The sequence below is a fragment of the Phoca vitulina genome, unplaced genomic scaffold (assembly GCF_004348235.1).
Source record: "Phoca vitulina isolate PV1807 unplaced genomic scaffold, GSC_HSeal_1.0 scaffold10, whole genome shotgun sequence".
NCBI lineage: Eukaryota > Metazoa > Chordata > Mammalia > Carnivora > Phocidae > Phoca > Phoca vitulina.
In genome coordinates, this window is record NW_022589713.1 from 14,215,793 (window position 1) to 14,229,816 (window position 14,024).

At 39.3% G+C, this 14,024-nt stretch overlaps 1 protein-coding gene across 5 annotated transcripts in view; it reads left to right on the forward strand.

Annotated features, from left to right (window-relative positions):
* Positions 1-14,024, forward strand: part of SLC9A9 (solute carrier family 9 member A9) — a 678,420-nt gene that overhangs the window by 390,826 nt on the left and 273,570 nt on the right. For all 5 annotated transcript variants that reach the window (XM_032408521.1, XM_032408519.1, XM_032408520.1 and 2 more), the window contains one exon: positions 926-1,014. In XM_032408521.1, the coding sequence (XP_032264412.1) occupies positions 926-1,014 (89 nt within the window). The remainder of the gene's footprint in view (positions 1-925; positions 1,015-14,024) is intronic.

The window sequence follows — 14,024 nt, forward strand, 5'->3', positions numbered from 1 at the left end:
GGTCATGATCCCAGGGTCCTGGGATGGAGTCCCGCATCGGGCTCCCTGTTCCGCGGAGAACCTGCTTCTCCCTCTCCCTCTGCCTGCAGCTCTGCCTACTTGTGCTCTCTCTCTCTCTCTCTCTCTCTCTCTCTCTGTCAAATAAATAAATAAATAAATAAATAAATAAATAAATAAATAAATAAATAAAATCTTTAAAAAAAGAAATCAATCCTGCAGCCAGCCTAGAAGCGGCTGAGGGCCCACTGTGGGTGGGAAGCACACAAGAACAGACCAGCTTACCTGCAAGGAGCGTGTGCGTTGGATGTACGCACTAGATTCTTCAGCAGCAGAAAATAGAACACCCAGCTTTGTCAGGGAGGCATGGGGCCAACAAGGACCTTTCTCTCATGCTTGGCAAGGAGAGGCGTTGGCAGGGGCAACAAAACCCTTATAGATTTCTTAAGTTTGTGACTCATGGTTTTCAATACTAAATTATGTATGACAGGAACCTCTTCAGGTTCCTCAGGGTACCCAGTGAAAAGCAAATGTTTGAGCGAATATGCCAGCATTTAGGATAAAATGCAAAAAAAAAAGCAGTTGGCGCTGGCTATGAGAAGCCCGGAGTTGACCACGTAGTCTTTTGTTCATGTTTCCCCAAGTATAACTTTCTTAACTCGTGACCAAAGAATCATTTATCCTCAGGAAGAATGTACTTCTTAATACTTTTCTTGGGGTTAATCCTGTAGGACCCGTGTTTAAAACAAGCAGCAAGGTATACCCCAATACAGGATCCTCTTAATTATGGAGGCTGATAATTATGGTAATTATTAGCAGTTTTAATTCACTGACACCAAGTCCCTCTTCTTCTAGCTGTTGTGGCCCTACCCTTTGGCTTAGATGGGAAAGGAAATTGGTTTTGACCGGTATGCTTTTTGAATTTCAGGAATAGTTGCTGTTCTCTTCTGTGGAGTCACGCAGGCACATTATACCTACAACAATCTGTCGTCGGATTCCAAAATGAGGACTAAACAGGTAAAAGAAAAAATTCACTACAGGCTTTGTCTCTTTTCACAGTGTAATGGTTATGTTGCAATTCTGCCAATGCACTCGGAAAGAATTTCATTAGTGAAGGAAGAAAGTAAGCTTAAGGCTTCATTATGGGTTGGATATTTATAGATTTTTTTTTTCCTCCAGGATAACCATTAAAATTCTCTTGGTAAGCAAAAATATAGTTATAATAGTCTCTCCCTCCTGAGAAATGTGGAACATAGACTGTCAGTCTTGAAGATGAAAGGTCCACAGTCGGTAATAATTCACAGTCACTTACATCTAAAAGCATTATAAAGCATGTGAGATTGGGTAGTTATATAGAGAGAAGGAAATGAAGAAAAATAAGGAAGCAATGTTTGGTCTTTAATTGGGTGCTTTCACTTCTAAGTAAACTCAGCTGCCAGTTGTCGCACTAGCGGAATGTATCTCCCATATGCCAAAAACGCATGTGTTTGGATATTTGGACATGAACCCTCATAGATTGCTTACACAAACGTGCTGCACAGCCCCTCTGTGCCAAGCACTATGCTAGATACTAGGGAGAAAAGGACATAGGCTATGACCTTGTCTTTAAGAGGTTCATTATCAAGTCTGTTGATGAGGATAAGGATGTGGAATGAACAATTAATTATCCACAGTGTGATACAGACTGTGATAGGAATATCTGTATAGGATGTTTGGGGAGCATTCATTAGGGCATCCTCTTTAGTTAGGATTGGGAAGGTGAAGAGAAAGTTTCCCGAGACGATGTCCGATCTGAAGCTTGAAGTACAAATAGAAGTCAATTAGGTAATCATGTGGGATCTAGTGGGTGGGAAGGTAGCATGAAGAGCATTTGAAGCCAAAGTTGAGGATGGACAAAAATCTCTGAAGCAATTGATCAAAGCACTGTAACTAGTTCCGTGTGGCTAGTGAATGGGATAAGGCAACAGTGAGGGATGAAACCACAGATAGAGCCAGAGACCAGCTTATGAAAGGACTTCCATACCTTGCGAAGGAGTGTTTAGACTTTGTCCTAAAGGTAATGGGGAGTGTCTTAACCAACAGAAATGTATCGTATGAGAAATGTAGAAGTCTAAGATCAAGATGTCAGCAGGATTAGTTCCTTCTGAAGGGCTGTGAGGGAGAATCTATTCTATTCCTCTCTCTTAGCTTCTGGTGGTTTTTGAGCTATCTTCGGTGTTCTTTAACTTATAGACACGTCATCTTAATTTCAACCCTTCATGTTCACATGGCGTTCTCTCTATGAATGTGTTTGTCTCCAAATGTCCCTTTTTTATAAGGACATAGTCATATTAGATTAGAGGCCCACTCTACTCTACTATAACCTCATTTTAACTCAACTAATTATATTTTACATGACCCTATTTCCAAATAAGTCCACTTTCTGAGGTACTAAGGGTTAGGACTTCAACATATGAATTTGGGGGGAGGCCCCATTCAGCCCATAAGAGGAAGTCACTGAAGTGTCTGAAACAAAGTAATTTTAGGATAATTGGAGTTCCATTTTAGAAATATGACTCTGGTAGACAAGAGGAGCATGGATCAAATGACATCTGTATCAGTTACCTTTTACTGTGTAACAAACAACCATACAACCTAACCTCAGTAGCGTCCGAAAATAACATTTATTTGTCACACATCTGCAGGATTTAAGTCTAGAGTGGGCTTGGCTGGGGCATGTGCTGGTGCCATCTGTCTGTCACTCTTCTCCTAGCAGAAGAGCAAGTCTTAAGGTGCAAGTCCATTTAAAGCCTCTGCTTGCATCACATTTTCACATCCTATTGGCCAAAGAAAATCATACGCCTGAGCCTGTGGTCAAGAGACTGAGCAGGTCACCAGCCCACAGTGGGAGAGCACTGCAAGGTTATGTGGTAAGGAGTATGGATATAGAGAATAATGAAGAATTGGACCAAATGATTGCAATCTACCCCAAAATGCAAATGGAGGCAGAGAATCTTCTATAATAAGCCCAACAATGCTGGGTACTTAATATAATATTGGGACGGTGGGGGTAGAGAAAGCCAAAGTTACATCTGAGCAAAACCTATAATTGGCCAGGAATTCCTAAGTAGTTTTTGAAGATTTACCTTAAACCTCTCTAAAATGGTTATTAGCTTCCTCTTTCTCTTTGTCATGTCCCAAGCTCAGTGGGCCCTCACCCTACCTCCCACCTACCCAGGGACTCTCAGGTCACCCTTCCCCCTCTGACCATCAGAGGAATTATAAAGATGCAATTATAGATATTTTAAGGACCCATAGTTTTTAAAAATGAAAAAAAAAAATGATACCAATACCTAGAAACTCCAATATAGTTTTAATTATGGAGACTACAGCATTCTCTAGGGTTTAAAGGGAAATGTCTTGGGCTGGCTTTTTCTGACCTTGTCTGGTTCTCTGAGCATTTGTATTCTGGGGAACTGAACTCTGGTTAGGGACTTGCACTTTTAAGTCACGCTATCTAGACTGCTCAGCAGAACTTCAAAGATAACTCATCTCATGGCAAGACAGCAACCTAGCACCTCGGGGAGACAAAGCCAAAATCAGTGTCCCACAGCCTTCCCTTCTCATACCTTTCTTCATTTCTTTTCTCTCAGGATTTATCATCTTCTATTTCTTTTTCTCTCAAAGTACATGTATATCTTGCATATGTACATATTTAGACACACATGCATACCTCCACGCCCCTATTTTCCACCCTAGGGTATAGAGTCTGAGGTCACCCTTTGAAAGAAATGATATCCAGCCCTTTAACTTCACAGATAAGAGGTTTGTGGCCATATCTGTACCAGTGTAGCAAGCAAAGTTCAAACTCCATGTGGGAAACCAATTACAAATTGTAAAGAAAGGCTGAGGCAGGTATTATAGAGGTTACCACTATGTCCGCTCTGAAACTGGGAAAGATTTGGAAAGTATTATATGATAATACATGGTTATAGAGAACAGTATCTTCCTTTGTACCTCCCCACACTGTGTTTACCGTCAGTGAGAAAAGTAGAAGTTACCCAGGCTCTGTGCCTCCGTCCCCAGAACTGTTTAATGGGAACAAAGGAAGTCAATTAGTGAAGTCTAGGGACTATCTATGCAAATCAACTTTGTATCGTAAAATGCAAAGGTGATATGGTTTAGAAAGAAATTTTATTCATGGACTGTGCCTGTATCAGCTAATCAAATAGCTACATCTGGATACAAAGACTTTTGAGAATTCTATATCCTTTATAGCTTCAAGAATTAGAGTGCCTTTTTAAAATTGCATTTTCACTTTAAAATATGTTTTCTGAATTGATTTTCACTCCAACCTATGAAAAAACATGTAACTAACATCACTACGTGTTAGGCACAGAGCAGCATAACAGAGACACTCAGGTGCTGTTACTCACCACAAGGATTTATATTTTGATAGCAAATCATTCTATTAAAGAGTATACGAACATGTGCAGTAATCCCTTGCCCTGGACTTGCAGTGATTTGCTTCCTTTAGGGTATTCACACCTAGCCCTAGGAATAGACAAATACTGTAAGCCCTGACTCCTGCCCGAGAAACTGAACACTGCTAGAGGTACTCAAGATGGACATCAGCACATAGTAGTCTGTGAGCCTAGAGGTTTCACCCTGAACCGTCCAGAAGACTGCATACAGACCATGATACTACTCACACAGACCCCAGCCTGCCTCCCAACACTTTCCTCCTTTATGCCCTCACTTGCTAAGCAGGCCTAGGAGCTGGTAATCTAGGCCAAATTCCAGGGTGTTTCCATAGCTATCTTTACCTTGCCTGAGGCTAACTTGCAAAACCATGCACTTCTATACCAGCCCTTTTAACTAGAATTTCTCCTTCCCTTCCTGCAGTTCCCACCTAAAAATTATTTTCAACATATACACATTAATATAACATTAATTTAAATAATTAACATGTATTATGCATTAACATGTATGAAGTACTTATTTCATTTACTTTCTACTTACTTTTCTACATAAGAAGTAGCTCTCCTTATTATCACTGCTTACCTTCATTCATTTAACTAATATTTTTTGAGAGCCTTTTTTGTTCCAGTCACTGTTCAAGGTGCTGGAGTACAAGAGTGAACAAAAGAGAATTTCTTCTAGTAGAGGATATTTTTTGTAATCAGAACAAATGTGCTAAATACATAGTGTGTTTATGGCAAGTCATAAGGCCAATGATAAAGCAGAGAAGGGAGTTAGGAGTGTAGGTATGGGGAGGCAGGGTTGCAATTCTAGATGGGGTGGTCAGGGAAGGTCTCAATAAGAAAGTGATAACTGAAAGAAGTAGAAGAGAGAGTTATGGGGACATTTGGAGCAGAGCTGTCCAGAAATTGGGAATGACAGATACAGAGGCCACCTGAGGCAAAATGACCAATGTGGCTGAGGGAAAGTGGACCGGGGGAGAATATGACAGACAGTATGAAGGCAGTGACAGGAACAGGTCATGGAGAGCCTAAACAAGGTGAGGAAACATTGGAGGCTTTTAAGTAAAGGCATGGCATAATACGATTTAAATTTTAAAGAATGGAGGCATTATTTATTAGCCAAGGAGCACTGCAAGACAGCAGGTTTGAGGGACAATTCAAACAGAGTATTGACTTGTTACATTTGAGATGTGTATTAGTCAATAAAATGGAGCTGTTGAGTAGCTTGTTGGACAAAGAATTCTGAGGTTCAGGAGAGAGGTCGAGGTGAGAAGTATAATTTTGGATGTCATCAGCGTAGAGATGATATTGAAAACATAAAACTAGGTGAGTTGTCTAAGAGAGTAATGGGGAGAGAGCCAGAAACCAAGCCCTGAGGCATTCCAATGGTAAGACGTTGGGAACCAGCAAAGGAGTTTGAGAGATAGTAGCCAGTAGGGAGAAGGAAAATAAAGAAAATATGGTGTCCTGGAACTCAAATGAAGAGAGTGTCTCAAGAAGGAGCATGATGAATTGTGCCAAATTTTGCTGAATGGTCAAGTAAGATGAACAGCATGAACATCATTGATGACATTGGTAAGAACCATATTGGTGAAGTATCAGGGTAAATGCCTAATTATAATAGGTTCAAGAGAGGATGGAAGGAAAGAAATTGGAAACTGCATTTATGGACATGTTTTTCAAAGGAGTTTTGCTGGGAGCAGGGAAATGAGATGCTAGCTGGAGGGAGAAGTGAGGCCAAAAGAAAAATCTTTTTATTTTTAAGGTGGAAAAATAGCAGTACTTTTGTATGCTGATAGGAATAACCCAGAAAAGAGAAGACAGTTAGAGGGTTTGCCAAAACTTGTAAGTGGTAGAGGCAAATTTTGTACTTAGATCTTTTGACTTTGTAGTTCAAACTATTTTGTCTGTTAGTAAATATTTTTTTCTTTTTTAAAGATTTTATTTATTTATTTGAGAGAGAGAGAGAGGGAGAGAGCTCATGAGCAGGGGGAAAGGGAGAGGGAGAAGCAGGCTCCCCGCTGAGCAGGGAGCCTGATATGGGGCTCGATCCTAGGACCTTGGGGTTCATGATCCCAGGACCCTGGGGTTCGTGACCTGAACCAAAGGCAGATGCTTAACTGACTGAGCCACCCAGGCGCCCCAGTAAATATTCTTTGATTAATAGATGCAATAGCAGCAATTGTGGGGCTTAGCATCATTTATTTCAGTAAACCTTGAATGGATGGATGAATGAATGAATGAATGAATGAATGAATGAATGATTTGGCAATCGTTATTATACTTTCAGCTAATTAAGGTAATGAGTCATTTATCTTATATTTAATTCTATAATTTTTGAAAATCTAGCAATTTTAGTGCATTTTAATTTTTTACTAAAGTACAGATTGGGGTTGACATAGATATTTTCATGCATTTATTTTTGAAAGCTAGATTCTTTGTCTAGCATTTATGAAAAAACAATAGCATCTTCATTATAGCACATTCTTTCCAGATGCTTATTTTATTTTCATTCCCCCCAGATGATATTTTGAGTGTTTATCACCATTGAATGGAAAGGCAGCAATGCAAATCCAAATTTATATTTCCAATAAAAAAAAATGGTGCCAAATTGGATGTGCTGTGCATGACTTTGTAAGAAACTCAAGAAAAAGATCTGGAATGTGGGAGAGGTCAGATGATACGGTGGAAAGAAAACTGGGAGTCCAGAATGCTGGAGTTTGCCCTTCATCTCTATGACTAATGGTGGAGGCCTTGGTTAATTAATTTAACACCTGTGAGCTTCTGTTTTCTCATTTGTAAAATGAATGATTGAACTATATGACTGGGTTTTAAGGATCATGCTCTAAACCTAACATCCTGTGACTTGACATAGAGCATAAGATATGCATCTGGTTCCTTCGCCCAGACTAGAATTGGGCAGAGATCACTTGCTTACAGACTGCAATGCATGAAGATGAGAGGAGGGATCAGAGTTTGCCATTGATCTTGAGAACAAATCACTGGGTAGACCATGTGTAATAAATTGTCAAATCAAATCTGAGGGTGAAGCGATCAAAAACCAAAGTCCCTGGTTTATCCTGGGGTGAAAAGTTTCACTGAGGGCTGGGTATTTCTTTTGGAAATCTCCCTGTTCCTGAGTGGTAGTAATGGCTTTTTCTAAGACTGTCTGTATCCCTGAGGTGGAGAGTACAGAGCTTATATTATTCCCACTGAGTCTCAAAATCTGACTTTTTGAGTCAGATGGAAGGGCTTTCCAGCTTTTCAATTCAAGCATGGACTGATGGTAGACTAAGCACCACATGACTGTGTGGCAGAAATCATGCTAGAAACCAGAGAGACCAAGACAAATAAGACCCGATTCTCATCCTTAGGTGTTTCTGATATAGCAGGGGACACACACTTGCACATGCACACATGTGCACACACATGTGTCTACATATGCTAGCACACACATACACACACAACAACCCATGTGACAAATGTTAACACAGAGGGATGTGCAACATGTCATGGGAACCAGAGGACTGAATTGCTTCCTGGAGGCAACGTGTTCATGGGAAGCTGACTGTGAGTTGGATGTTTGGATAATTAGATTATCATGCAGATTTCATGGGGGATGAAAGCAAAGAGAAAAGAGTAGGCAAAAGCATAAAACTAAGGAAGAGCTCAACAAGTCCCAGAAACAGAGGTAGTGCACTGTGACCGCGGTAGCCTTGGGGAAGTAGGTAGGAGTGTGTTGAGGCGCTAGTACAGGCCAGGGAGCAGAAAGGGAAGGGTGTGGGAGAGAGCTGAGAATTAAAATGGAGAGATGATTTCAGGTAGACCTTTTAGTGTCTCACTGTGCTACATTTAGCCTGTATCCTATAAGGCTAATAACTGCTTAAGGCTTTTAGGCATAGAGATGATGATAATTATCAGATTTGTGCCTTACAAAGATAATGAAGATAGCATCATGGAGGAAATGACATCAATCTATGACATCCATCTCACTGCTCACCACACTTCCTTTTGATAAACTATATATATATATAACATCTAAATTTATCTTAACCTTCTGTACCTCTAGACCTATTTTTGTCCTGTCTAACCTCTTCGGATGTTGTGGTCTATATGAAAAGTTATGGAAATTTACCATTTGATTTTTGCCTTAAACTTAGGAGTTCATTAAATACTTGCGGAATTAATAAATGAATGAATGAATGAATGATGACCATTAACATTCCCAGACAAAAAATAGAGGGGAAGCAATATATGCTAATTAATGGTTTTATTTAATTCTGATATGATGCATTAATTTAAATGTAATGAGTTGGATGCATAAAGCAAATGTCTAGGGTAATCATGAGATATTGAAAGAAAGATCAAGTACAATTCCATTACTTGTGTGAGTTTCCTGCAGTGTGCCTTCACCTTATTGATTTGCATTACAGTGGTTTTTGATTATGGTTTTGTGCAATTTTTCTCCGTCACTTTTAACAAAAGCAGGCACGTTCCATCCCAGTTACCTGTTCCAAGGCACAGTGGAGAGAAAGAGAGAGAGAATGTCATGGGCAACAATGCCCCTGCTTCCCTGGTTTCTGAGAAGTAAGATCAAAGATATCTTCATAAAGCATAGAATTGCCTTTTTTTATTTTTTTACTCTAATTACATTTCTTTTGTCAAGATTTCTACCACTTTTCTTCTTCCCTTCATTCAAAGTACCTTTAAAAATGCCATTCTAGAAGGGTTGAATTTATAAATGATGGCAAAGTGCTTAAATTTCTCCTTAGCTAAGCTGGTGATTCTTTTCAATGAAACTCATTATATTGTATAAAGGACATTTAGTAGTTCGGCTAATAAGTGTTCTTTTTTAAATGCTAATGAGAGTGGAGCTCCCACATCATGGCAAGAGCACACTGTACTTTTAGTGCCCAGAAAGAATTATTGTCTGAACCCTTGGTTCAGAAGCCTTACTCCACAAGCGGTGTACATTACAGTAGGGGTCACAAATGACCATTTGGTGCCCTCAGTCATGGGTACCTGCTATATGCTGGGTACTGAGGCCCAGGGAGAAATAAAACTAAGTAAGACATTAACTGTGCTTTCCCTGGAAAATCTTTCATGTAAATTTTTTTCTTTGATAAAACTCTAATTGTACTGTAACTTCTCAATTAAATTGTAGCTACTCTTTTAACAACACATCTGTGTTTGTTTATCATAGTATATAATTGCAGTTGAATTTTTTAAGTCATAAAATCCAAGAAGTTCAGGGGTGCATGGGTGGCTCAGGTGGTTAAGCATTCAACTCTTGAGTTTGGCTCAGGTCACAGTCTCAAGATCATGAGATCAAGCCCCAAGTTGGGCTCCAAGCTGGGCGTGGAGCCTGTGTAAGATTCTCTCTCTGCCCTCTCCAACCCTCAGCCCTGTGCATGCGTGCTCTCTAAAAAAAAAAAAAAAAAAAAAAAAAAAAAGAATCCAAGAAGTTCAGAGTGAGGTGGGGCTATAAAGATAAGCTTTTAAACCCAAAACTGTATTGGAGGAAACTGAATCCCAAGGAAGTTCAATGACTTGGCGGGGTAGAGTCAGTTTTCCAACCCAGGGGCCAAACTAGACATAAATCAGTGCTCAACGGATATGCACTGTAAGCTAAAAATACCTAGTACCTACCTCTAAAAGCAACCTTTGGTGTATTAGTTATCTGTTGCTGTGTAACAAATTACCCCCAAACTTAGAAGCTTAAAACAACAAATTTTTATTATTTCATAGTTTTTGAGGGCTCTGAGTCCAGGAGCATCAGTTTAGCTCGCATCTCTCATGATGTTGTAGACAAGCTCTTGGCCAAGGCTGAAGCATATGAAGACTTGAGTGGGCCTGGAGGACCCACTACAAGATGGCTTACTCACATGGCTGTTGGTAGAAGGTCTCAATTCTTCACCATGTGTCATCCATAGAGCTAGCTGCTTGAGTGTCCTCCATGATATGAAAGCTTACTTTTCCTCAGAGCAACTGAAACCAGAGAGAGGAGAGGGAGCGAGAGAGCAAGAGAGTAGAAATGACTTTTATTAACTATCTTCTGAAGTCACACACTATCACTTCTACCATAATCTGTTTGTTAGAAACAAGTCACTAAGACCAGTCCACACTCAATGAGAGGGGAGTTAAGCTCCACCTCTTGAAGGGAGGTATATCGAAGAATTGTGGACATATTTTAAAACTACCATGGTACCTGATGATATTTTTGGAAGCAATTGGTTTCAATTTCTTATATGGTTAAATGTTCAGGTTTTCTACTTCTTCAGTCAACTTTACTTTCCTAGTAAACTATTTTCTCCTGATTTTCAAAAATGTTAATAACAATTGTTGAACTCCATATTGTGCATGGCAATATAAATATGTGTCTCATTAAATTATCCCAATTAATATTCACTGAAAGATCCATAAGGTAAATACCACTATTAGTCACATTTTGCAAAGGATAGAGTTGTGCATCATAACCCATTATTATTTTTCAATATTGTTTTAATACATTTGATTATATACCTTTCCTATAGAAAATGATGTGTATGTATTCCCCCCTTTTTTTAACTTATGAAACTGCATATTATACCAATCATTTTAAGAAACAGCTCTGGGATTTACTTATCCATTCCACTACTGTTTCCTATAATTCATTCTTCTCTACCTTATCACTATTATTGTCCTTCCTCTTCTTTCTCAGCTTTAACACTGGCCCCAAAGGGCCTTAATAGGTAGAACCAAGAAAGTCTTTTCATTTTCCACCCAAGTATTGGTGCTATCACTTCTATTCTGTTCACCTCTTTATCTTGTGACAGATATTTTATTCCATTTTGCTACTGTTGGTTTTCTGTTTTTTCAAGATTCATCATTATTCCATGCAGCTAAGAGTAATTGAGTATTGGGGCGCCTGGGTGACTCAGTCATTAAGCGTTTGCCTTCCACTCGGGTCATGATCCCAGGGTCCTGGGATAGAGCACCACATTGGGCTCCCTGCTCGGGGGGAAGCCTGCTTCTCCCTCTCCTACCCTCCCTGCTTGTGTTCCCTCTCTCGCTGTGTCTCTCTCTGTCAAATAAATAAATAAAATCTTTTAAAAAAAAAAGAGTAATTGAGTATTATTAGTTGTTTTCTTCTACTTCTTCATCACCATCATAAAAGGCTCTGTATTAAGAGTCACCTACCAGGACTATCTTTATCTCTTACCCAATAGGCAATATCTTTGTGGCCCATATTAATTCACATTTAAATTTCTTGCCAACAAGATTTCAAAGCCTTCTCTTACTTTTTGTCTTTCTTATCTTCCAAAACACCAAGAAAGTATACTCATTTCATTAAGCTTTTTCTAATATTTAATTTTCTTTATTACATTTTCGCCAAAATAATGGCTTTGTATTCTTTTTCACTATGTAGAGCCTCAGCCCCTAAGAGAGATGATCCTCTGTCTCCCTCTTGCTCTCATTCTTGATCTTTGTCTCACTCTTTTTTCTCTCCTTTCACCTTTAGAAAACAAAACAAAACAAAATACCATCATTAATACTTGAATATCAACATATAAGTATATATCATCCATGTCCTTCTATGTGTGAGTCTGATTCAATGCGTAATGGAAAAATTTATCTGAATAGGGTTTAAAAGATTGGCTGGCTTGGTCCTTGCTTTAATGACGTTCAAGACAGATGGTTGCTCATTATTACCTTAAAATTTCTAAGGATGGCAATGGCATAACCCCCTTGAATAGCCCATTATAGTTTTATTACCCTGCTTGATAGGTGCAGGTATGAAGGGCTTCAGTCTCATAATGGCATTTTGGGATGATAAATGGAAATTACTGTAATTTTTCTACTCATTTTAATTAAATTTTATTGATGCCGCATAGAAAACATCAAGGCTGAATACGTGTGCTGGAGTGTGTGTTTGTTAAAGAATGTTGCCAAATTTAAGGATGCCATTTCCTTGATGGTCTTAAAAAATGCAGCAAATGGATTTAATAAAATCTTAAGTCTTTGTGCAATTCCTTCAGAAGAGAAATTGAATTGCTTCTGGAGACAACAGCTCAAAAATCCAAAGAATCCCATCAGTGGAGATATGATAGAGAACCCTGATTAAAGTACTTGAAGGGGAAATTTAATAAATGAGAATAAGAATTTGGTTTTAGGAAAGTCACTTAACACAATTGTTCTGGGTTACATTGAGAAAGAACTTGATTGGTATCAGCAGTGACTGATCTGTTCTTAAGGGAGAAGAGAATGTCCTTTATAATGGACCTGTTTTAGCAGTGAACATCCAGGTAACAAGTTATTTCGGATATACTTTTCCATTGGTTCCAAGCTGTTAAAAAATTATGCTTGAAGACTTATTTAGTTTCCCCTTTTTTCCTGTGCCTTGCTCCATTCAAATTAAAGTTTCAAGGACAATTTAGAGGGGCAAAGATATCTGATCAAAAATAATTATTCTGTTGGGAAAGAATGTCTAATCTCTTCTCAGTCACTGTAGGTAACTGGATTTGCACAACTCTTCTTTTCCCCAGACATCTGTGAAAATGTGGTCGTTGGGACCCAGATCTGGAGAAAGGGTTATTTTTGGTTTCTAGGACTATGACTTAATGCCTTAGGACTTGTCATCATCCATCTTGGTTTTCCTTTCTAAATATGCTCTTCTGATGGTATCATAGGGGTCCACAATATAGGGCCAAGGTAGGAGATCTCTTGGCCAACTAGAAACAGAGAGACGGAGAGGGGGTTGCAGCTAGCACATGGGATGAGAACCAGCGAGTTTCAGAATTCTGAGTTCTGACAGAGCGGGTTTCTGGACAGTGAATGTACAGTTCTGTGAGCAGCCCCCGGGGTCTTCCCTAGGGCCACAAAGCAAACTTACCGCTTCACTTTTTATGTCCTTATGCAGGTGTTCTCAAATGGTGGTCTGCAGGCTGGTGTTGTAATGATTCAGTTTTATGACACTGCCTGTACTCCTTTCTGGCATAAATTAATAATTTACTCTGCCCTCTCAGGGAAAACACCACCATTCTTCCCTTTGTGCTGATTTATTGTTTGGTTTGGGGTTCGCTCTTATATACCAAGTTGGGAGAGGTGGTCTACAGGAGTCTTTTGCTTCATCCAAGTATATTAGAGACTAAAAGAGTTTGAGACCATCTAAACTTCTAGGGAAAAATAGTCTGATTTTTAAGGGAACTTTTCTTCCTCATTTGGCCTTACTGAATGTTTCATGTAATGGATGGACTATTGCCAGGACTCAGATATACGGGCCTGTGCAATAAGGCGACAACATTCCTTGAGGTTGTTCCCTATGTTCTAGGCAGAAAACACTTTATTAAAGTCTCCAGAATGTTTTAGGCACTAACACAGGTGTCTAGCCGTAGTTTCTGATTTGCCCAAGGTCCAGGCAACCCAAGGGAAGGAGCTTGAATTTTATCTGTAATTGGCATTTAGGCACATGGTGATATATGTGTGAGGAAAGGGTTAATGAAAGAAGTTAGACATAGAGAAGAATAATTAAACACTTGAGAGAAATTCCTATAAATGGGAAGGCATCTAGTACATCCTGAGGAT